At 42.0% G+C, this 23,190-nt stretch overlaps 1 protein-coding gene across 1 annotated transcript in view; it reads right to left on the bottom strand.

The window, feature by feature from the left end:
- dnah2 (dynein, axonemal, heavy chain 2) overlaps positions 1–23,190 on the bottom strand; it is an 80,364-nt gene that overhangs the window by 23,776 nt on the left and 33,398 nt on the right. Inside the window, exons 37-61 of the mRNA XM_059014519.1 lie at positions 22,404–22,593; positions 21,608–21,788; positions 21,061–21,188; positions 20,469–20,621; positions 20,051–20,176; positions 19,380–19,598; positions 18,625–18,742; positions 15,672–15,808; positions 14,973–15,110; positions 14,273–14,431; positions 13,132–13,284; positions 12,368–12,459; positions 11,523–11,721; positions 10,886–11,110; positions 9,774–9,878; positions 8,976–9,164; positions 8,602–8,687; positions 7,275–7,405; positions 6,355–6,504; positions 5,180–5,347; positions 4,353–4,513; positions 3,650–3,789; positions 2,918–3,050; positions 1,260–1,399; positions 360–570 (exon numbers count right to left, since the gene is read on the bottom strand). Of these exons, the coding sequence (XP_058870502.1) occupies positions 360–570; positions 1,260–1,399; positions 2,918–3,050; positions 3,650–3,789; positions 4,353–4,513; positions 5,180–5,347; positions 6,355–6,504; positions 7,275–7,405; positions 8,602–8,687; positions 8,976–9,164; positions 9,774–9,878; positions 10,886–11,110; positions 11,523–11,721; positions 12,368–12,459; positions 13,132–13,284; positions 14,273–14,431; positions 14,973–15,110; positions 15,672–15,808; positions 18,625–18,742; positions 19,380–19,598; positions 20,051–20,176; positions 20,469–20,621; positions 21,061–21,188; positions 21,608–21,788; positions 22,404–22,593 (3,832 nt within the window). The remainder of the gene's footprint in view (positions 1–359; positions 571–1,259; positions 1,400–2,917; positions 3,051–3,649; positions 3,790–4,352; positions 4,514–5,179; positions 5,348–6,354; positions 6,505–7,274; positions 7,406–8,601; positions 8,688–8,975; positions 9,165–9,773; positions 9,879–10,885; positions 11,111–11,522; positions 11,722–12,367; positions 12,460–13,131; positions 13,285–14,272; positions 14,432–14,972; positions 15,111–15,671; positions 15,809–18,624; positions 18,743–19,379; positions 19,599–20,050; positions 20,177–20,468; positions 20,622–21,060; positions 21,189–21,607; positions 21,789–22,403; positions 22,594–23,190) is intronic.

The following is a 23,190-nucleotide window of genomic DNA, read 5'->3' as shown; positions in this document are numbered from 1 at the left end:
GTAACTCTGCTACCTCTCTCCACTTCTCTCTCCTCTGCCTCCTCTCCCTCCCTCTCTGAAGTAATGGCCAGTTACTCCTCCCTCTATCGCTGAAACTCTGCCCGACCATGCAAAAATGTAGTGGTAAACTTTTATGAGGGCTGCCACTCTCCCATTCTCCCCTCTGTCTCCCCTTCTTCTCCTGTCTCTTTTCTCTCTCTCTCTCTCTCTCTCTCTTTCCCCCTCTTCTGTTGCCTGTGTCTCTCATTTTTTCTCGTTTACGACCACATACCCCCTATCTCTGAAACTGTGCCACCTCTCCCTCTCAGCCTCTCCTCTCTCTCCCCCCCTCCTCCCTTCTCTCTCTCTCTCTCTCTCACCTTCTGCTGCTCGTCGGCCTCTCGTTTCTGCTGCACGATGATGACCAGGTACTCCTCGCACTGCTTCTGAAACTCCGCCACTTTCTTCTTGGCCTCCTCCAGCTCCAGGGACATGGCCTGCACCTTGGTCCGGGTCTCGTCGATCTTGAACAGGCCGTTCTGCAGCTTGTTCACCTGGTTTCCCACTTCCTTGCGCTTCTCCCCCAGCAGTCTGGGGGCGAGGGGGTAAGGAGGAGAAAGCAGGGTCAGTGTGGGACAGGTTTAATAAAGACACCTGGGTGAGAATCCAATGTTTTTTGATTAAAAAAAAAAAAAAAAAAAATTATCAATCTGCAAAGCCTTTCTCTTCTTCAAAAACCCCACAGTTGAATAAACAGAATATCTTTTGACTAAAAGGAGTTAGAAAACTGAAAAATGCAAAAAGATACCTTGTGGCTGGACAAGATAAAAAACAGTAATACATATTAAAAGCCTGAAATCAACTCGATCTAACTACAATTACTTTTACCTTTACCACAAGTACACAGGCTAGTGGACAATAAGTAATTCTTAAAGGACATTAACAACCAGTAACACTTTGACTAAGCAGGAAAAAGTGGTGTGAATTTTGCACTGGAGCAAAACAGCAAAACATAAAAATATAAAAACAACTGGTCATACAGCAGCAACATATGCAACCTCAAGGTAAGGATAACCAGTACTTTATTACAGTTAGGAAGATTCAATTAATCAATTAACACAAGTGAATCAGTTACTATAATTTCAGGAAGAATTACCAAATTAGCTATTAAATAAATTCCACCGGTAATATTGGAAAAGGGCAAATAAACCAGCTGTATGCAGTTAAAAAACCCTGTTTAAAACATCTGTACTGATTATGTGACCCTCGGCAGCACACACTTTTTATAGCCAGACACCAGCTCCAGGTAGTTGGTTGGCGTGACGTAGTTGTGCCTTCGCAGTTCCAGCTTCATTTTCTGGGAATACTCAGCCACAGACTGGTGAACGGTGACAAAGACCTGAGACACTTTGCTGTTTATCTGGAAAACCAAAAGAAATGTAACTTTACACAAACTGCGATTGCTTTCCAGGTTTGTCACGCAGTATTGAAACTGTGCACCCTGTAATGAAAACGTTCTTGGAAAATCTCAGGTCTGTTTGGAACACGGCCACAGGAACCATTACCAAAATGATGCTTCTGTAACTTCACAACACTCCATCATCCCTTATACAAGTAAAATCACATCAAAATTGAAGCACAGTGAAAGCACTATAAAAATTATCAAAATAGGCACACTGGTGATTGTCTAATTGAATTGATGACTTTAATAGGCCACACACGTGCAGTTTGTTTAAAATAGTAAGAGGAAAGGAACACAGAGCCACACGTGGTAAAATGCAGGAGACTTTATAGAATACGTTAAGATAAGCAGCGACCCTCACAAACCCGAGCAGCTGTTTCTTCATCGACTGTGGAGAGCTCCATCACAACTATTGAGTAATCGATTCCTGCAGCTCTGCCCATTTTATTTGATTCTTGTTTACTCCAAAAATACAACCAAACAGAGCATATAATTCAAGGCATCTTAATCCTTGCGAAAGTGTGCCACAGTAAAAGTACAGCAAAGTGTAGTAAAGCACAGTGACAGCATGGAAGAGCATAGGGAAGCATTGTAAAGCACAGAGAGGTCTGGTAAAGCATAGGGAAGCATTGTAAAGCACAGAGAGGTATGGTAAAGCATAGGGAAGCATTGTAAAGCACAGAGAGGTCTGGTAAAGCATAGGGAAGCATTGTAAAGCACAGAGAGGTCTGGTAAAGCATAGGGAAGCATTGTAAAGCACAGAGAGGTGTGGTAAAGCATAGGGAAGCATTGTAAAGCAGAGAGGTGTGGTAAAGCATAGGGAAGCATTGTAAAGCACAGAGAGGTGTGGTAAAGCATAGGGAAGCATTGTAAAGCACAGAGAGGTCTGGTAAAGCATAGGGAAGCATTGTAAAGCACAGAGAGGTGTGGTAAAGCATAGGGAAGCATTGTAAAGCACAGAGAGGTCTGGTAAAGCATAGGGAAGCATTGTAAAGCACAGAGAGGTGTGGTAAAGCATAGGGAAGCATTGTAAAGCACAGAGAGGTCTGGTAAAGCATAGGGAAGCATTGTAAAGCACAGAGAGGTCTGGTAAAGCATAGGGAAGCATTGTAAAGCACAGAGAGGTGTGGTAAAGCATAGGGAAGCATTGTAAAGCACAGAGAGGTATGATAAAGCATAGGGAAGCATTGTAAAGCACAGAGAGGTATGATAAAGCATAGGGAAGCATTGTAAAAAAAATGGCAAAGTGTATTAATAAACATGGCAAACATGGGTAAACTATGGTAAATGCATAGTACAACCATGAGAAAAGCATGGTAAAACTACACAAAATGCTGTCTATTTAAAAGAAACTAAGTCAAGCAGACAAACATTTTGGCTACTGCGATTCACCAGACGAAACTTTTGTTTAATTGCCTTCGTTTCTTTTAGGTTTCCCCCATCGCATTGCGCAGGCAGGTTTGGTTCTTGCCTTACCCCTTCGATTGCCCCCAGGGCCATTCCTTCCAGGTACTTCTCTGCCACTTCCAGCAGGGCATCTTTGGGCCACTCACAGAACCAGTCGATGGTGGTGCAGTTCACGAGTGCTGGGTACTGACGAAGGCGGTTCCTTTAGGAGTAACATGAACAGGTAGATGAACTGCAGTACAATGGTACATCACAGTTTTGCATCGCCCTATAGAACAGACTAATTTTGCATATTGAATAGGCTGCTAGCAACCAACCAAGCAAGCAAGCTGGCTATCTTATTTTTGTACCTGTTTTCAAAAAACAATATTTTAAGATTAGTAACGACTAGTAGAAATCCACTCAGCAAGTCTACAGCTGTGGCCAAAAGTTATGCATCACCCTAGAGAATTAACAAATTTTGCTTCATAAAGTCGAACAGAACCTGCTGAATAACGTTACCTTACCATATTGAATTACACACTGCTTTGTAGTTTTCCTCACACTTAACAAAAAATACCGACGAAAAATGAAAAATATGTGACATTTCGAAATCTAACATGAAATACTACTGTACTACTATTATGGCTCCCGGTAGACTTTTGCGATATCATTTAGTAGTTCCTTCAATTACATGAGTTAAATGAAAGATCGAAATTATATTTATATAGTGTTTTTTTTGTATTTTTATTATGTCTCAAGCCTCTTTTGGCCGCAGCTGTAGACTGTTTGGCTGCACGGAAGCTGAACTCCTCCTCTCACCGGAACGGGTCCCCCACGGGGCTCATGCACAGGACAATGTGCAGGTTGCTCCTCACTCTCTCGATCAGGTAACTGAAGATACTGTCTGGAGTCTCCGGAAGGCTTTCTGCTTTAGCTGCTTCCGCCAAGGCACTCTGAATCTGCAGAGACACAGAGGAGTTAGGATGCACGACACTGAGGTCCATAAACAACACAGGCAACCCCCATTGCTGAACTGCTCGTAGCTAAACAGATAGCTACAAACCAATTTCCATTAAGTGTACAGATCTACAATGGGTAGTTTCAAAAGAAACACATGTTATAGCAAACACTTATTTGACGCTACAGCTATGGCTGAAAGTTTTGCATCACCTAGAATTGTAGTATATATGATTTAGATATTTTATTTAACATCATGTAAATCAAAGAAACTACAAAATGATATCGCAAAAAAAAAGTCTACTGGAAGCCATAATAGTAGTACAGTAGTATTTCATGCTAGATTTCAAACAATGGCACATTTTTCACTCTGTCAGTTTTGTCGTTAAGTATATGGGGGAAAAACTACAAAGCGGCGGTATGCAATTCAATATGTTAACATTATTCAGCGGGTTTCATTCGCCTTTGTTAAATGTGTTAATTCTATAGGGGGATGCAAAACTTTTGGCCAGTGCTGCAGACAGATTCCTTTGCGATTTTCAGGCAGGCAGATGAAGTCTCGTACTTCCTCAAACTCGTCTGCCTTGTAGAGATTGGGCACCTCCCCAGAGCTCAGGATGTTGTTGATGTCCTCTAAGAAGGACTCCTCCACGATCTGAGTGTCCGGAAACAGAAACACTGTGGGCTTGTTGTCAACTCCAGTCTGACGGTACAGCTTCTTGATGTCTGAAACGCCGGGACAGTATTATTAATCAGTCGTTTAAACAGACACTTTTATCCAAAGCGGCTTACAGAGACTAGGGGGGTGAACACTGCATCATCATCAACTGCTGCTGCTTTCTTTCATCTCCTCCTCCTAACACACATTGTGCCACTCTGCTTCGCTTAAACTGCGCGGAGGTCCTGATTAAAGTGTTGTATGTATTAGTTGCAGGAATCTTGAACTGCCTTATCTCAGTAGTAGAATATTGCTAAATCGGGGTCTGTGAAACTGGCCATGCAGGTACTTGATACACACCTACGTTAGTATGATATACAGTTGTAGCAACTGCTAAATTTTATTCATTTTATTACTGTCCTCTTTCCTTACATTTTTTTCGCTGTAAGAACTTTCCTGTTATCAGAGGCGTACCGCTACAAATATGGCCAAAAGTTTTTGTACATTTTTTCATGAAGTCTATGGAAAAAACTAAACATTATTCAGCAGACTGTATTTGATTTTATGAAGCAAAATTAGTTAATCCCACAGGGTGATGCAAAACCTTTGGCCCTAGCTGTACACTGTCTCCTATAAGCCTATCAGCACGCCACATCAGCAGTGTCTGCAGAGAATGCACAGCCAGCGAGTGAGCGGGGAGAGCCAGCATGTGACCGGGGAGAGCCAGCGCTGACCTTCTCTGAACTCCTGCCTGCGGTAGATCTTGGTGACCTCGATCTGGAAGACGTCGTATTCGCAGATGAAGGAGGAGAGGCGGGAGAGGCTCTGCCTGCCTGAGCCTCCGATCCCAATCAGGAGCATGTTCCCCCGGGGCTGGCTGACCACACGCACCACGCGGGCAACTGCAAAAACACGCAGACAGCACGGCTCAAAACACACTCGAAGTCCACGGAATTGCACACGGTTAGAACATATTTATACAGTAACCATTTGCCCCATGATGCCATTACACTATATATTATTATTTATTTGTTTCTTAGCAGACACCCTTATCCAGGGCGACTTACAATTGTTATAAGATATCACATTATTTTTACATACAATTACATTATTTTTTACATATTATTTTTAGATACAATTACCCATTTATACAGTTAGGTTTTAACTGGAGCAATCTAGGTAAAGTACCTTGCTCAAGGGTACAGCAGCAGTGTCCCCCACTGGGGATTGAACCCACGACCCTCCGGTCAAGAGTCCAGAGCCCTAACCACTACTCCACACTGTTGCCAATTCTCATAAAGCGGAATGCAAATTGCAAGGTCTATTATCTGTGTTTCTATATATACTCAAGTTTCCTCACACTTTGTATAACAGGCAGGGGTGTGTTGATAGTCCGAATTGCCTTTGAGAAGTATTTATCAGCAGGTATTAAATACATCCATTAATTAATGTGTTGGCTTTGAAACCAGAAAAGCTGCCGTTCCTTCACCTTTACAACCTTGAGTCCCAATCAATGGTGTCAGCACACCACTACCTGTTATTATACATAGTATGCACTGAGGAAACTTTAGTAAAAAAAACAAAGAAACATGTAGACTTTTCACAAAATGCAATGGCAAACATCCCGTGTGTGTATTAATTATTATGCATAGTGATATAATATATCACATTGAGGAGACTGTGAAAATGTAAGCAGGCATTTTCAGCAGCGTCTTCCATTTCTCAATACAACACCAACACAAGCAGAAGAGCTTTGGTCTAGCAATGCACGTGTTACTGCGTAGCTAGCTATGTGAGGTTCTGAGTAGGGACACCAGGGGTGATCCATCTATGGAGGTGTTATTGAGGCTCGGGAAATAAAAGCCACGGCAATCAGTAATTGATCAATGGATTAGTTGTTGATACTGACTGTGCTCAATGGCGTCTCTGAAGAGCACGAGGCTCATGGGCACCACCCCAGGGGTGATGTTGTAATCTCCCAGCTGGGTCTCCATGAACTGCTTCAGAGCTTTGAAGTCCACCAGGTCCTCGTACACCCGCGGCTCCCGGATAAAATCACCTGGAAAAGAGAGAGAGAGAGAGAGAGAGAGAGACAGAGAGAGAGAGAGAGAGGGGGGGGGAAGAGAGAGAGAGTGACAGAGAGAGAAAAGAGAGAGGGGGGGGAGAGAGACAGAGAGAGAGAGTGAGAGAGGGGGAGAGAGAGGGAGAGAGATATAGAGGGAGAGGGAGAGAGAGCGGGAGAGGGAGAAGGAGGGAGGAAGAGAGAGAGAGAGAGAGGGGGGAGAGAGTGACAGAGGGAGAGAGAGACACAGAGAGAGGGAGAGAGAGGGAGAGGGAGGGAGAGGCAGAGAGTGAGAGAGGGAGAGGGAGAGGGAGATAGAGAGGGAGCGAGAGGGTGGGAGAGATTGTCAAACCCATTTTCTTACCTCCTGGTAAACCATGTAGTGTTAAAACATGGTAAATGCATAATACAAGCATGGGAAAGGTATGTCACAAATTGACCACTTAAAGGGCACTTTTCACTTTAAAGGACTGTTTTATTTCATGCGTTTCTATAAATATTCTGTTAGAATGCAACAGTTCTCTAACCTTCTCTAAAACAGTTGAGAAAATGATTCAATCAATCAAAACGGGCGTTAAAAAAAAAAAAAAAAAAAAAAAATGTGCTTAACTAAACATTCCTTAAAAGTCTCTACTCAACTTCCATTTGCCAGGGAGAAATGATATCACGCGCTGTACTGTAATATATGATTACAGATACAGCTGAATCTTAGTAAAGAAAATATAAATCACTTCAGTGCTGGGCGCACTTTTTAAGGTGAGGTTTACCGAAAATGGGAGGCTGTTTGTTGGGGCAGATGTTGTGGTAGGTCTGGCTGAAGAGCAAGCCCAGTTTCTCTGCCATCATCCCAGTGAAGGTGTCCATGTCGCTCTGGTCAATCAGGCGATCTGAAAACACCCTGGCATGATACAAGCGGAACGAAACCATGTCAGTGTCACCTTTCCGACTCGCTCAATTTTTTAAATTTTTTTTTTCAACAAGGTACTGCAGTCCAGTTGAAACGTGAGCGTGTGTCTGTTGAATGTTTCTAAGTGTTAGGTGGCTGCCTCTGATCAAGATGAGGGTGTGTTTTCTCAAGCGCACTCTTTGTGCAAAAGAAAACAAGCGAGTGCAAGAGATACCCTGAGATTAACGCATTTAATCTGTTTATATAGAACCTGTAGTGGTTGAAACGTTTTGAATGCTTTGTCACTGATATTTTGGGTGTGAGAGCTACACTCTCAGCGATAGCCGCTCGCTTCAAATCAACTCTCAAGACCTGCTTGTTCTCTCTTGCTTTCAATTCTCTTTAAGCCTGATATCTGTTATTAGCTGCTGTCTAAATTGCTATTTCAGGATTTTCACTCCATCTTATTCGTATGATTCTGTATGACACACGCATCCACAATGTCTAGAATTCACATCCTAGCCTTGTATTTAATTGTATTATGCCTGTATTTAATGTATTTGCATTGTTTTGTACTGTTTGTATTTAATGGACTGGGCCAGGCTGTATTTCACTGTATTTAATGTATTATGCATTGATCCTCACTATCTTGTAAAGCGCTTTGTGATGGTGGTCCACTACGAAAGGCGCTATATAAAATAAATATTGATTGATTGATTGATATTATAAGTGTAGTTGATGCAAATAGGTTCCAATGGGGACATGACTTAGCATTAGGTTTACTACTACTTTATCCATTTACTAATCGTTTCAACTAATCTACCCTTCGAAACGTTTAGTAAAAACACAGCAAAGTTTAATAAACCATAGGTAAGCATGGTAAACATGGTCTTTTTTTGTTAATATGCTTTACCGTGGCAAACCGTTGTAAACTGTGGCAGTGCACAGCATAACCATGGGGGGAAAAAAGCATGGGGAGTAAAATGTTATCAGGTCAGATTGTGCTTTGTATTTTTTTAAATTGAAACAATCAAGTGTGCCCAGCTGAGTTTAGTTTACTGCAGCTGGCGGGTACTGCTATATGCGTTCTGCCTTACAACAAAGTACGCAAGAGAAGTATTAAATGGAAAGCGAGCGCTACGGCCGCACAGCTCCTGTAAAGGCAGTAGCTCATGTCAGTACAATGCCTGATTATTTTCCAGGTTTACCTGAAGCACTCATGTATCCAGAGCCGTGTGATGCTGTGTTTGGTATCGTGGAAGTCTCTGTGAGCCCGCAGCATGCCCTGGAACACCTGAGGGACACAGCAATAATGTTACGTTAACATATTGAATTACATACCGCTTTGTACTGACAAAAATGGAAAAATGTGACATTTCGAAATCAAACATGAAATACTGCTGTACTACTATTACGGCTTCTGTAATACCCTCGTTGCTGCTGTATTATGCTCTATACTGAACTATGAACAGCTCTCGTTGCTGCTGTATTAATCTCTATACTGAACTATGAACAGCTCTCGTTGCTGCTGTATTAAGCTCTATACTGAACTATGAACAGCCCTTGCTGGTTGCTCTGTTACCTTGGAGATGTCCCTCAGGTTGAACAGGTAGTGTATTTTGGCTGGGGTGGGCAGGAACTTCTGCACAATGGCGTTGTAGATCTCCAGCGTGGCTTGAGTGACCACGTTTCCAATGGGCTTCACCTCCTCCTCAAACTCCTGCAGCTTTTGGTTGATCATGGCGCCGTAAATACGCTTGATCTGGGACTCCTGCAGTGAGGCAAAGAGAGAGGTGGACTCAGACACAGAGACAGTTTAGTGTTTCTTTTTTATAAAAAATATTAACAGTTCACAAACTAATTATCGGTTAATCTGCTAGTGTATGATAAACAAGTATCAGTCGATATATACATACAGCTCTGGCCAAAAGTTTTGCATCACCTAGAATTTTAGAAACCCCCCAAAAAACAACTATATGATCATAATTTAGCTCTTTTATTTAACATCATGTAATCAAAGAAACTACAAAATGAAATTGCAAAAGTTTACCGGAAGCCATAACACTAGTACAGTGTTTCATGCTAGATTTTGAAAATGTAATTTTTTTTTTTTGTCAATTTTTCATAAGTATATGGAAAACTACAAAGCGGTGTGTAATTCAATATGTTAACGTAACATTATTCAGCAGGTTTTCATTCGACTTTGTGAAGCAAAACTAGTTAATTCTATAGGGCGATGCAAAACGTTTGGCCACAGCTGTGCACAAGCTGTGGTTAAAATGAAAAGGTCAATTCAAGTTTAAGTCATTTAATCAAAACCCCTATCGCCACACTGTTTCTTTACCCACAAAACACATCCCTGGCTCCTCTTCCTTCTTACCGTGGGGAAAGTCATGTTGATGAGGTTGAATCGACTTTGCAGGCGTCCTGATATGTGAGTCCTCCCGCCACCAGGGGGACCCATAGCGGCCATCAGAAACATGCCCTGTCAAAACAACAACAAATTCAAAAACCGTCATCAAAGCGCTAGGAAAATTCCCTCTCGACTACGTTGCTGTTTGCTGTTAAATTTGAGGCCGTCTTGCCAAGCAGTTTAGAAGGTCCTTGCATATCGGGGAAAATGAATCGACAAAGTGTCGTTTGACAATTAATTACAAACTGTTGCAAGATGCGGTGTTGTTTTTGAATTCTTTTTCAGTTTTACATGCCGCTGCGCTTTGTCTGTGTATTTTCATGAACTCAATGTAAAGGCCAGCTTGTGGAAAGTTACTGATAAGGAGACACATTCTTTATTCGAATAGTGTCTGGGTTTTTTGCAATCTACCGTACCACTGTCTCTGCGTTGTAATCTTTTGGAGCAATATATTTTATTAGCAAGGTGCGCCTGTGTCGAATGCATGGATTGCGAGTCTGTTTATCTTAGAAAATTAGAAAGAGAGGAAAGGTCCTGGAGAATAGACTTATTATTTACTTCTTAGCAGACGCCCTTATCCAGGGCGACTTACAATTGTTACAAGATCTCACATTATTTCACATTATACAGATAATGTTTTGTTATTTTTTTACATACAATTTTACATACAATTACCCATTTATACAGTTGGGGTTTTCTTTTTACTGGAGCAATCTAGGTAAAGTACCTTGCTCAAGGGTACAGCAGCAGTGTCCCCCCACCTGGGACTGAACCCACGACCCTCCGGTCAAGAGTCCAGAGCCCCTGACCACTAATAGGTTAGTTATAAAAAGGCTTGTTTATAAATCCTTTGTTAGACCAGAGGAATGAAGAGAAGACTGCACACTCTGTCGTCTCCCAAATTAGTAATTACACGCACAAAATGCATTTTTCGTATTGCACGCCGTTCCGGAAGCCTAATAAAGCATTGAACTTGGCTAATCCACAGAATAAGACTCCCACCAGTGATCCAGGATAATAACACAGAGCTCCTGTAGAATCACTGCGCTGTCGTGAAAGCCCCGTCGCTCTTTGCTCACCTTGACGTACTTGACGGTCTGTTTCTGCCGGTCATACCAGAAGCCGTAGTCGATCCAGAGGCGCACCAGCTCCAGGGGGGGCTGGGAGCCAAACGAGTCTTTGGCAGGCATGTTGAGATCGTCCATGAAGGTGATCAGCTTCTTCCCACCCACAGGGACGTACACACCCTTGGTCCTTTTCTCAACGCGGCTCTCAATGATGTCCTGGACGTTGTTCGAGGTGGTCTAGGGAAAATATATATATATATATATATATAGATCACTTTCAGGTGTAGTCTAGTGAAAAGGGTGTGACTGCATGATTTAACAGAGATCATCCTTATTGGTATATGAACTACAGCTGTGGCCAAAAGTTTTGCATCACCTAGAATTTTAGGATTGAGACATAATTTAAATGTATATATTATATATTATAAGTATGTGGAAAACTACAAAGCGGTGTGTAGCTCAATTTGTTAACGTAACCTTATTCAGCAGGTTTCATTCGACTTCATGAAGCAAAATGAGTTCATTCTATACAGAGGTGGATGCCTAATTTATAGGACACCATGTGTATGGATTGAATCTCTGACTTAGCTTAGCGAAGAAGACTTATCTTCAGAGGTCTTCTATGATATGTTTTTGGAGTTATCCTTACCTGGGCGGACATGTTAACGGTCAGCACTGACCACTTAGACGAATCGAGGGACTGCAGGGCATTCTGGGCCACCGAGGTCTTCCCAGTCCCAACCGGACCCACCAGTAACACCGGACACTGGTTGGACACCAACGAGCTCACCAGGAAATTATAGCGCACCGTATCCACTGTGGGAACCATGATCTTATAGAACGGGGCGCTGTGGAAACCAAAAACCGAACACATGGTTCAAACGACAGCAACACACAAACCTCTGCACTGTGCAAGGGTGTAAAAAACACCCAGGGTTTTTTTTTGCTTGTGTTTTTGATGGATTAATAAAGGTTTGTATGCATGGGACTGGGAAAGAAGTCAGTCTGAAACAGTCTCATTAAAATCAAATGTTATTTCATCCATTAAAACAGACAGAAAAAAGCGTTCTTTAAACAACTTTAAACAACAAACAATCCTTGATTTGAACTCCACTACGTTATTATCCCTCGAATGCAGCGTGAAACCAAACTCTTCATTGTATTGCTACGGCTCTGGTCAAACGTTTTGCATCACCCTCTATACAGAATTAACTCATTTTGCTTCAAAAAGTCGAACGAAACCTACTGAATAATGTTACGTTAACATATAGTTTTCCATATACATTTTTTTTTTTTTTTTTAAATGTGACATTTCAAAATCTAACATGAAATATTACTGTACTACTATTCCGTTAGAATTCTTTGATGATGCCTCAACCCTAAAATTCTAGGTGATGCAAAACTTTTGGCCATAACTGCATACTAGGCAGAACAGAAATGTGGGGGAAAAAAAGCCTTCAGCCTTTCATAAGGAAACAGATAATCCTCACGTACTTTTGAGGGTACCTCCACCCCTTGGGAAGTTTATCCTCAAACGGGGCCCAGGTCTTGTTCTTGGCGTCCACATAATACTCATAGATAGTGTCCTTGGGGGTGGAAAACAAAATTATAGCACCTTTCATAGTGGACCACCATCACAAAAGGGTTTTACAGAGGCAGGCTGTGAACTGCGCATTATATGCAGAGTCACTGACAATAGGAAATTGATTTAACATTTAATCCGCAGGACGGAGCACAAGGAGGTGAAGTGACTTGCTCAGGGTCACACACAGTGAGTCAGTCAGTGGGTGAGGTGGGATTTGAACCGGTGACCTTCTGGTTACAAGCCCTGGACTTTAACCACTGGACCACACTGCCTCCTTATTACCCTATGAACACAGCCTGCATGATGCATAGGCGTGGAACAATTCATGGTGTGCTACATTCAAAATCAGGTTTTATGTAGCTAGTGTGAATTGGGTGTTACAGAAGCACACACACAAACAGGAAAGTCACTAAAAGACGCAAGATGTTAATATAGTTATCGACCAGCTCAACATAAAGATCACTGTCTGTCAGTCCCTTTCAATGTGAAGGGTGAAGATCTAATAGGACAAAATTGCTGCTTATCAATAATCTTAATGACTGAAAATCACTTGATTTTACTCGATGTCTTTAGTGGGCGTTCGAGGAATCACAGAGTGATTGGCTAAACTCTTTAGATTTGTTCATCACGACGTGTTACAAGGGCAGGACTCGGAGACGTGATTCATCCTCACCTTGTTGGGGAAGGTGCCCTCCATCTCTCGGAGGAAGTTGTCTATCTTCTTGCGGCCGTCCTCGTCCACAGCGGCGCACACTGACCAGATCATACTGAAGGTGAACCACAGCTCCACCATGCGGCTGTAATTCTCAGAGTCGCTCGGGTTCACCTGAGAACAAATATTAACAAATACGTAAATACTGATGAGCAATGAGACAATGAACTACTTCAGGGACTGGATGGAGTTTTAATTGGTTTGATTAAACAATTTAGAACTGCAATTGGAAAAACTGCAATGTATGTACTGTATGTATGTATGTATGTATGAATGAATTTATGTACACCTGCATATGTTTTGGAGTTCACAGTGATATTTTCTCTCAAACTATTAATCAGTACATAATCAATTTATCAAATAAACACGTGTGTTAGACGTCACATTTGTTATAACAAGGATGTGGTTAAAACATCACGGAAGCAGTTACTTTGCTTGAATGGGACGGAGGTTTGTGCCATTCCTTATGCCTCTTTTACATTATCCATATGGAAAACGGCTGAAGTTCAAATATTTACGTATAAATGGTAGATTTTTGGTATTTGTTAAGCTCCTGGATTCATGCTATGGCTTCCTGCACATAAGGACACAGGAACATATAAAAAAGTTTGGGAACGAGAAAAGGCCATCCCCCTTTGGAATGAACTAATTTTGCTTCATAAAGTCAAATGAAACCTGCTGAATAATGTTAAGTTAAGATATTTAATTATACACTGCTTTGTAGTTTTCCATATGCTTATAAACGAAAACTGGACAAAGACAGAAACATCTGACATTTAAAAATCTAACATGAAATACTACTGTACTACTATTATGACTTTTGCGATATCATTCTGTAGTTTCTTTGATTACATGATGTTAAATAAAATATAAAAATGATGTTCATATAGTTTTTTTTTTTTTTTTTTTTTTTTTTTTTTTTTTTTTAAGTGTCCTATAATTCTAGGTGATGCCAAACTTTTGGTCATAGCTGTATAAACATGGGAAAAAGGTTGGAGAGGGGAAACTGCTAAATTGCTGTGGTAAACCTTTATCAGGGTCAATTGAACAGACCCAGAGAGGTAAGGTAAGGGGTATGTGAGAGACAGTCTTCGTTCCTCACCCCATTCTCCAGAGTGGCCAGCGCCTCATACAGTTTGCACAGAGACACGACCCCGTTGAATTCAGCGATGGGGACCAGCTCCCTGCAGTTAGCCTTCTTGAACTCCATGGTCTTGTGGATGAATTTATCAAAGAGCCGCTGAAGGGGTTCCGCTTCCTCCTGAACAACGGCACAGAATCCTAAACTCGACTTCAGCAGACCAACATGTCTATGTCATGGTGAAAGCCCTGATATTGACAGATCTCAAGATTTACTGGTAAATGTCCGGAATAAACATGATAACGTTTTGCTTTGGACAATTACCAATAAGCTTTTGTTAAATGTCCAAAAACTGGGAACCGCGAACTGGGAACTACATTGCAGTTTATTGGGGCAGTTTAATTATTATTATTATTATTATTATTATTATTATTATTATTAGTTTATTTGGCAGAGGCCTTTATCCAAGGTGACTTACAGGTGTTATAAGGCAGTACAGGATTACAATGCAAGATTCATATTTAAATACGGTATAGTTTACAGTAAGTGCAATAATCCTACTAAAATACAATATGAACTAGGATGCAACCATTTAGGATTACAACACGTTATAACTACAATGACATAGTAGTGCAATAGGACATTAGCTGAGTGCAATAGTGCAAGAATAGTGCATCAGCTGAGCGTCCAGTAACATGGTAACTGTCCATCAGTTTGGTACCTTTCTGCGCTTGTCGATCCAGGACTGCACGTAGGGCTTCCAGCCCAGGTCGCTGTAGTCGGTGTAGACCATCCCACACCGGGACACTGTGGCTGGAGAGGCTTCTGACAGGTCCTCCACCTCAAACAGCAGAGACACCTGCAGGGCAAACACGGACCCTGTAACTAACACTGCGGCACTGCTATTAACATGTTATTAACGTCAAAACAGGTTCAGGTACTACTGCAGAACTGTCATTGAGTGATTACAGTTGAGGATGAGCAATGAGGCAATGAACTACTTCAGTTTTAATTGGTTTGATTAAACAATTTAGAACTGCAATTGGAAAAACTGCAATGTATGTACTCTATGTATGTATGTATGTATGAATGAATTTATGTACACCTGCATATGTTATGGAGTTCACAGTGACATTTTCTTTCAAACTATTAATCAGTACATAATCAATTTATCAAATAAACACGTGTGTTAGACGTCACATTTGTTATAACAAGGATGTGGTTAAAACATCACAGAAGCAGTTACTTTGCTTGAATGGGACGGAGGTTTGTGCCATTCCTTATGCCTCTTTTACATTATCCATATGGAAAACGGCTGAAGTTCAAATTCACTGGGGAATATTTTGCCATGCTTTTACTATGGAAATTGGGAAGCAACGCCTGCAAGGGCTCCTCTTGCTCTGGGAGTCTTGTTGCGTACCTGCTCTGGCATAGAGATCCTCTCCCCGTTGATCAAGGTGAGCACTTTGTTGTCGTCCATCACAGAGTTCATGCTCTCGATCCACAGGGTGTCCACCGGGCCGTCGAACATGATCCACTTCTCATCCGGCTTCTCATCTGAACAGCACAAAGCGGTAAGAGAGAAATGCACAGCGCTGTACACGCAGACTGCACGCAGACAGACAGACAGGCAGACACACAGGCAGGCAGATAGACAGACAGACAGACAGACAGACAGGCAGACAGGCAGGCAGACAGGCTATCCATTCACACTCAAACAGACGCACAGCTAGTATTGATTATTTATTCTTAAGACTCAACCCAAACTAACTTGCATTTGCAGCAGACAACAAAACCCACACAAGCAATGAACAAATTTAGCTTTCATAATTTCATCATTCTTTTTTATTTTTTTTGGATGCAATTGGATGATGTGTGGGCAGGGGGCAGTTTATAAACTTCATTACATGGTCAATTTCCCCACAGTGGAAACCCCCTATATCTCAAAACCATCATTTTTGTTGATAATGTTTTTGATTTCAGTCAGTGATTTGCACACACACACACACACACATAATTATACACCCTCAACTTTATCAACAAAATTATTGCTGATAGTCAGCCGACACTGTTTGGAAGTGCCACTGGTTTGGTTACATACACACTACGTGGAAATTACAACAATCTTGTCCCATCTGCCGCTCTGCATCCGCGACGGGGCGTTTCAGAACATTCAAAAACACACCTTGCGGATTCCTCAGGTTCAGTGATTTGACATGCAATGAACAGCGATCAGAGCTGTTTAAACAGGCACTTCAATCCATGCGCACACGCTTTGTGTACCTGAACATACGTCGCGCATGACAGACGAGAGAACACCATCTGCCCAGTCGTTACTGTTAAGGTCAAACTCCCCAAACAACTCCCCAAGACCCAGAGCTTTGGGGTTAATGGGAAACTCCTGCAGACATCGGCGATATTTGAACAAAACAAAAAGTGGGGTTTGAGTGGGGTTTCTGCATGCTACCCTAAAGGCTGTACTGTAATTGCCAATATTAAATTGCTGGCACTTTTCACCGTTCTGTATTTCCAAACTGCTAATGTCTTTCGTAGTTAAATATTCTGTTTTTACCATACACCAACTCCACCTGCTGGTCAGATATATAAAAGCGCTTGATTAAATTCATGAAAAATACCAGTGGATAGTGGAATCAAATCAAAATGAATGTGGAAGATTCCATTTAAAAAAAAAAAAAAGTGGGTAATTTATAATTTTTATTTTTTTACTGACAGACACACAACAAGCTAATATTGGCAAATTTACACCAAAGATTTTGTGCTAAGCGAGATGTGCAAAAAATGGGCCAACAAAAGTATTTTCTTTTCAGTTTTTACATTTTTTTTTTTTTTTTTTACAAAATATTTCTTCCAGGTTGTTTAATTTTTAAAGGATTTGCACCCAGAATTTTCTGCACAACTAGATCAGAAATACAAAATAAATTAATTAAAGAAAACATAAAATCAATAAACAAAACTACTCAGTACTGTTGCTGTTAAGCTCTTGTCAAAGCCCCCTTGGCTATTGCATTAGCCTTTCTTGTCCCTTCTCTAAAATTTTAACAGAAATCCAATATATGTAGGTGTTGACAAGAGCAGTTATGCTAATGAAAAAAAAAAAAAAAATCTACAGAAAAGCTGAGCAGGAGAGAAGGGTTAGGGGGAAAAAAAATGGGGAAAACAGATTAGAGATGATCGTTTTATTTGTTCAAATCCGGCGACATCTTCTCGAATCCAATAAAATGGAACTGCTACTGCTTGACAAGCGCTAACGTTAAGCACACGGGGCTTCTGCAGTGCTTTATTGATTTATTCGTATTTTCATGGGGAAGAGGGATTCTGAGACGTTCATTGCTCATTGCTCACTGGGTTTGCTCATGGTTCGTTCCCTTTTACATGTCGGTAACTTTACTTAGAACATAAGAGCATAAGAACATATGAAGGTTTACAAACGAGAGGAGGCCCCATTCAGCCCATCTTGCTCGTTTGGTTGTTAGTAGCTTATTGATCCCAGAATCTCATCAAGCAGCTTCTTGAAGGATCCCAGGGTGTCAGCTTCAACAACATTACTGGGGAGTTGCTTTCCTTCATATTGTATTGTATTTCACAGTAATTTACTGTATAGTTTCGTACTATACTGTATAGCATTGTATCGCATTTTATTATACTGAGTTGCAAAGATTAGTGCAGGGATGTGTTTATCTGAATTATCATTTTACCTGTGTAATAGAAGACTGAAAAAAAAAAAAAAACAGTTTTGCTGCTGTGTTAGCATGTGGAGGAACCCCACTACAAGATTAGAATTGTATTGTATTGGTATTGTATATATTGATTGATTATTTCCATGGCTATATTCCTGTAATTGATTGAGGTCATTGCATAGAGCTGCACGATTTCTTTAAAATGTCTTCAACGAAAAAAATACACCAGCTGCATGAAGAATTTCTGCTAAAGATCTCTCTCTGTCCAGTACAGAAAGGGACATTGCACATGTCTGTTGGCATTTTTACATTTATTTATGTTTTTATTTTGTTTGATAACTCACTGATGGTGAAAACAGAATGTCTTTTAAAAAAGGTGGACATAAATAAAAACATAAAAATAATTAATCTAGAGAAAATTATTTTGAACGAGACAACGCTGTTTATTTCTGCTTTAATAAATATTATGTTTAATGATGAAATATCTCGAAATTTTTTTAGACCGTGAAACGCTGTGAAATAAACCATTTTGTTTACCGTGACTGCCCTAGCTTATAACCCAGGGTGGTTGTTCAGGAATCTTATTTCTAGTGGGCAAGTTTGGAGGTCTGCTACACTTGTGCACGTGATTCGTAGGAGACACTGGCGGCTCTGAGCGCGTCTGTGTTTGTGTACCTGCGCAGGCTGTTCTCATAAGACTGGACAGGACTCCGTCTGTCCACTCATTGGTCGTGAGGTCATACTCTCCGTAGAGCTCGCCAAGGGACAGCGCCTTGGGGTTCAGAGGGCAGTCCTGCCAACGGCGGGGTTGAGGGTCAAAAGGGGTCACAGGGGGAGAAGGGAAAACCAGAGAAACAGCATGAGAGAAAAGGGGGGTGGGGTTCAGGAAATAAAAGAAAGAGCAGTGAGAAAATTCAGTGTGTCATGAGGTTGATTTAACAGGTAACAGGTTTGAAAAGGTTCTGATTGGCTGCAAACATACGAGGTAAAACAGGAATGAAGCTTTGGAACCACGCATAACTTTGTAAAATCTAAGTAAAATACAGTACATTATTAAAAAAATAAATAATAATAATTTAAAATTAAAATACAGTGTATATTACGTGATGCGTCCATGGCCTATAACACTATCTGAAAGTACAGAATCTATAACCCTTTGAAACTTTCATGTCTGTGCTACACAACACCAGTAAACGATGTTAATGTTAGGGTGTTTGTATTGGTGTAATGTGTGAGTGATCCTAGTGGATAAATACAATCTAAATCTTTAATGTCTTAATGCTAAAATTCTAGGTGATGCAAAACGCTTGGCCGTAGCTGTAAACGTATTAATGGATTCAGTATTCGGGGCAGTTCAGGGTTCATGGGTTAGGGTTCAGGGTTCAAGGTTAGGGCTCAGGCGTGTTGGTTGTCTCTGTGCTGTGACTCACCCTGACCAGGCAGTAGCCCGGCTCTCCCTTTTTATACAGAGTGTTCATGGCAGACTGCAGGGTCCTCCACGTCACGGACTTGCCGCTGCACGTCTTGCCCACGATCACGGTGGAGTGGCGCGAGTTCTTCGTCTCGTACAGCTGGATCACTTTGGCCATGGTGAAGGGGGTCGTCTGCAGCCCGCTGGTCTTCAGCTCCGCCTCGATGGTTTCTCTTAGCTGGGGAGAGAAAGCCGCGCACGCGCGCACGCTGTTAATGTAAAGGCAGCCCCCACAGGGATCAGGTGCCCACAGAGTGTCGGGCATTGCCGTTGAAGGCAATGCAAAAGACCTCTATAGCTATGGCCAGTAGTAAGAAAACTGCAAAGGGGTATGTAACTCAATACGGTAATGTAATATTATTCAGCAGGTTTCATACGACTTTAACGAAGCAAATTTTGTTAATTTTATAAGGTGATGCAAAACCTTTGGCCATAGCTGCAGTTGAAACGCCAATATCGCTGAATTCTCTTAAGTTCAACAATGGGAAAAGCACAGGAAAACTGCAAAACTAACGAGCAAATTTACTGCAGTAAACGTTTATCAGGGACCCCTAAACTTCCCATATAATCCTGTACACCAATCAAAACGCAAGCTGAAAATAGCAGTCGGACAGGCTCAAGAACGGTTACCTTTCCGTAGTCGATTATGGGGGTGTCCACGCCTGGGAAGAGGTCCTGAACAATGGCTGTAAACAGGGGGAGGTCCATTGAGGTGAGCTTAGCAATGTTCATGTCCTTCATTGACATCAGGAGGATCTGGAGAGGCAGGGAAAGACATGTGACCACTGACGGAAGAGAAACGTGAGTAGGAAATGACAGACGGGGAAGATACGTGTTTGTCTACTTTTTGAATCCCAGCTGAGCCAGTTTAATGAAGTTTTCCTTGTGCGTGTGCATTAGTGCTACATGGACCGATTATCCGATTACTGAAGTTCTCCGGTAGCTGGTTCCACCACAGCGGGGCTAGGGAAGAGAAGGAGCGGGCATGGGAGAATGGAGAGTGGAGATGCTCTACTCCCTATACAGGAGCTGTATGGCAATGGCTCACCTCCTCGTCAGCGGCGTCGGGTCGGACGCGCCGCTTCTTCCCGGCGTATCGCAGCAGGGAGGTCAGAGCCCGCAGCCCGAAGTCGTAGTGATCCTGCTTGGACAGCTGCTGCACAGCCAGGGAGTACAGCGTGAACACCTTCTTCGCCAGGACCTGGGGATGAACAGAACAAGAGAGACGGGAGCACACGCGACTCAGAATCACAGCTTCTTGGGATTTTAAACAGTGTGAAAGTGAAACAGTGTGAACACGCCTACAGCTGCGGCCAAAGGTTTTGCATCACCTAGAATTTTAGGATTTTTTTTTCAACCATATAAACATAATTTATATATATTTTATTTAACAGCATGTAACATATCACTCTTTTGACATTCTACTCATTCCCTAATGTGCAATAAAAGGACATTAAAATACATCAAATGGCACAACAGCAGAAATTGAGAGCACAGAGTAATAAAGTGTAATGACTTCAGTACCCCTTACTAACACATGAGTACTGCAGTATCCTGGTCTCGAACAGCTTTGAGGAGTGTGGCTTTAGAACGTGTGGAGCGAGGCTCTAGAACACGTCGAGCGCGGCTCTAGAATGTACCTTGCAGTTGTTGAAGCCCTCTCCGAAGAGAATGATCTCAGCGATGAGGGTGGAGTCTGGCACCACCATGGAGATGGGTCTGAACATGGACTTCAGGTTGTCAGGCAGCTCCGTCCTGCCCGCATACCCTAGAGGCACGGGGAACAGCAACAGGGTTGGCTATGCACTGAGAATTTGTCAAAACGTTTTCATATCTAGTAAAACTAAAAGAAAATTATTTGAGAAACATTTCCATTGCTCAGGCTTGCTCAGTGTCTTCAATGCTTTAGTACCCTTAAAGTTCCCCATAGTAAAAGCACAGCAAAGTGTACTAAAGCACAGTGAAAGCATGGTTAAGCAGATGGAAGCATTGTAAAGACTAGCGAGGTATGGTAAAGCATAATATACCTATGGGGAAAACTGCAGAAACACCACCTAAATAAACGTTTCTCGTAGTAAAAGCATAACCAATTATAATGAAGCATTGCTCAGTCTTGCTCAATGTTTCCAGTGACGTTTCAGCATTCCTACACATCACTGCCTGCAGCTCCGGCTGCTCTGAGCTCACCCGGGTTCATGGTGATGAAGATGCCGCAGGACCACACCAGGCTGATCTCTCTCCCCTCAAAGATGAAGCGGTCCAGGTTGGCGGAGAGAGCCGACAGGATGGACAGGATCTGCTGGGCTACGACCGACAGCACCTCGATATTGATGCGGTTAAACTCGTCGAAACAGCCCCACGCCCCAGTCTGCGAGTAAGACAAAGATGATCAATTATCAGTTATCGGCTAAAAAGGATCACGACAAACCCGATCGCGTTCTAAACAACTGTAGAGACTTCATTCTCGGGAGTTATTTTCTTTCTTTCTCACACTCTCCCAACACTTTCTGCTTGTCTTGTGTTGGCTTTATTTTATTATTATTTTTTTTTTAAATAAAAACCATGCCACTGTACTCTCACACAAACTCTAAGACTGATGTAGAAAATTATAGTTTTATGTGATATTTAAAGATTTGTATTTTTATTATTAATTAAGTTTCGTACAGCCCTTTCCACTTGTTTTTTTTTTTTTATTTGCAATCGGACATAAAAAAAAAAACTTCTTATTGAAAACAGTGAATAAGTGGAGGACCCCTAGTACAGTAAAGCACTGTATACATACACAACACAATACACGCCTGTCCAGGAATTAACCACATTGGTGAATTAACGAACCACGAAGCAGTCCATAGTTAAATTGTGTGTGTGTGTGTAACTGTGGCAGTCCGGAGTTTATACATGGATTTGAAGCCTCTCTCAGTCTGTTAGTAACTGTGTGTGTGTGTGTGCATGCGTGTGTGTGTGCGTGTGCGTGTGTGAGTACCTGTGCAAGTCCGGAGTACATGCGGCCCATGGATTTGAAGTCCAGCCCCTCGGAGCAGTTGACCACAATGACGTACATGCCCAGTGCTTTGCCCAGGTCTTTCACGGACTCGGTTTTGCCTGTGCCGGCGGGTCCCTTGGGTGAGCCGCCGCGGTGCAGGTGCAGGGCTGTGGTGAGGGTCATGAAACACCTGCCGGGAAATCAAGAGGAGACCCTGGTCATCCAAACCTGGCACACTGACAAACCGCTGCACTACCATAGAGGGGAAACATCCACGCCTTTGAATAATCAGGAGGAAGGAGCATTTTGATGTAAGAAATTAATAATAATAATAATAATAATAATAATAAAAGGGTAACAGAGTAAAAGCATAGCAACGTGTAATGAAGCACAGTGGAAGCATGATGAAGCATAGGGAAGCATTGTAAAGCACAGAGAGGTCTGGTAAAGCATAGGGAAGCATTGTAAAGCACAGAGAGGTGTGGTAAAGCATAGGGAAGCATTGTAAAGCACAGAGAGGTCTGGTAAAGCATAGGGAAGCATTGTAAAGCACAGGGAGGTCTGGTAAAGCATAGGGAAGCATTGTAAAGCACAGAGAGGTCTGGTAAAGCATAGGGAAGCATTGTAAAGCACAGGGAGGTCTGGTAAAGCATAGGGAAGCATTGTAAAGCACAGAGAGGTCTGGTAAAGCATAGGGAAGCATTGTAAAGCACAGAGAGGTCTGGTAAAGCATAGGGAAGCATTGTAAAGCACAGAAAGGTCTGGTAAAGCATAGGGAAGCATTGTA

This window comes from Acipenser ruthenus, chromosome 48 (assembly GCF_902713425.1).
Source record: "Acipenser ruthenus chromosome 48, fAciRut3.2 maternal haplotype, whole genome shotgun sequence".
Classification (NCBI taxonomy): domain Eukaryota; kingdom Metazoa; phylum Chordata; class Actinopteri; order Acipenseriformes; family Acipenseridae; genus Acipenser; species Acipenser ruthenus.
The sequence above is the reverse complement of the archived record's forward strand: the minus strand, read 5'-3'. Positions and strand labels throughout refer to the sequence as shown.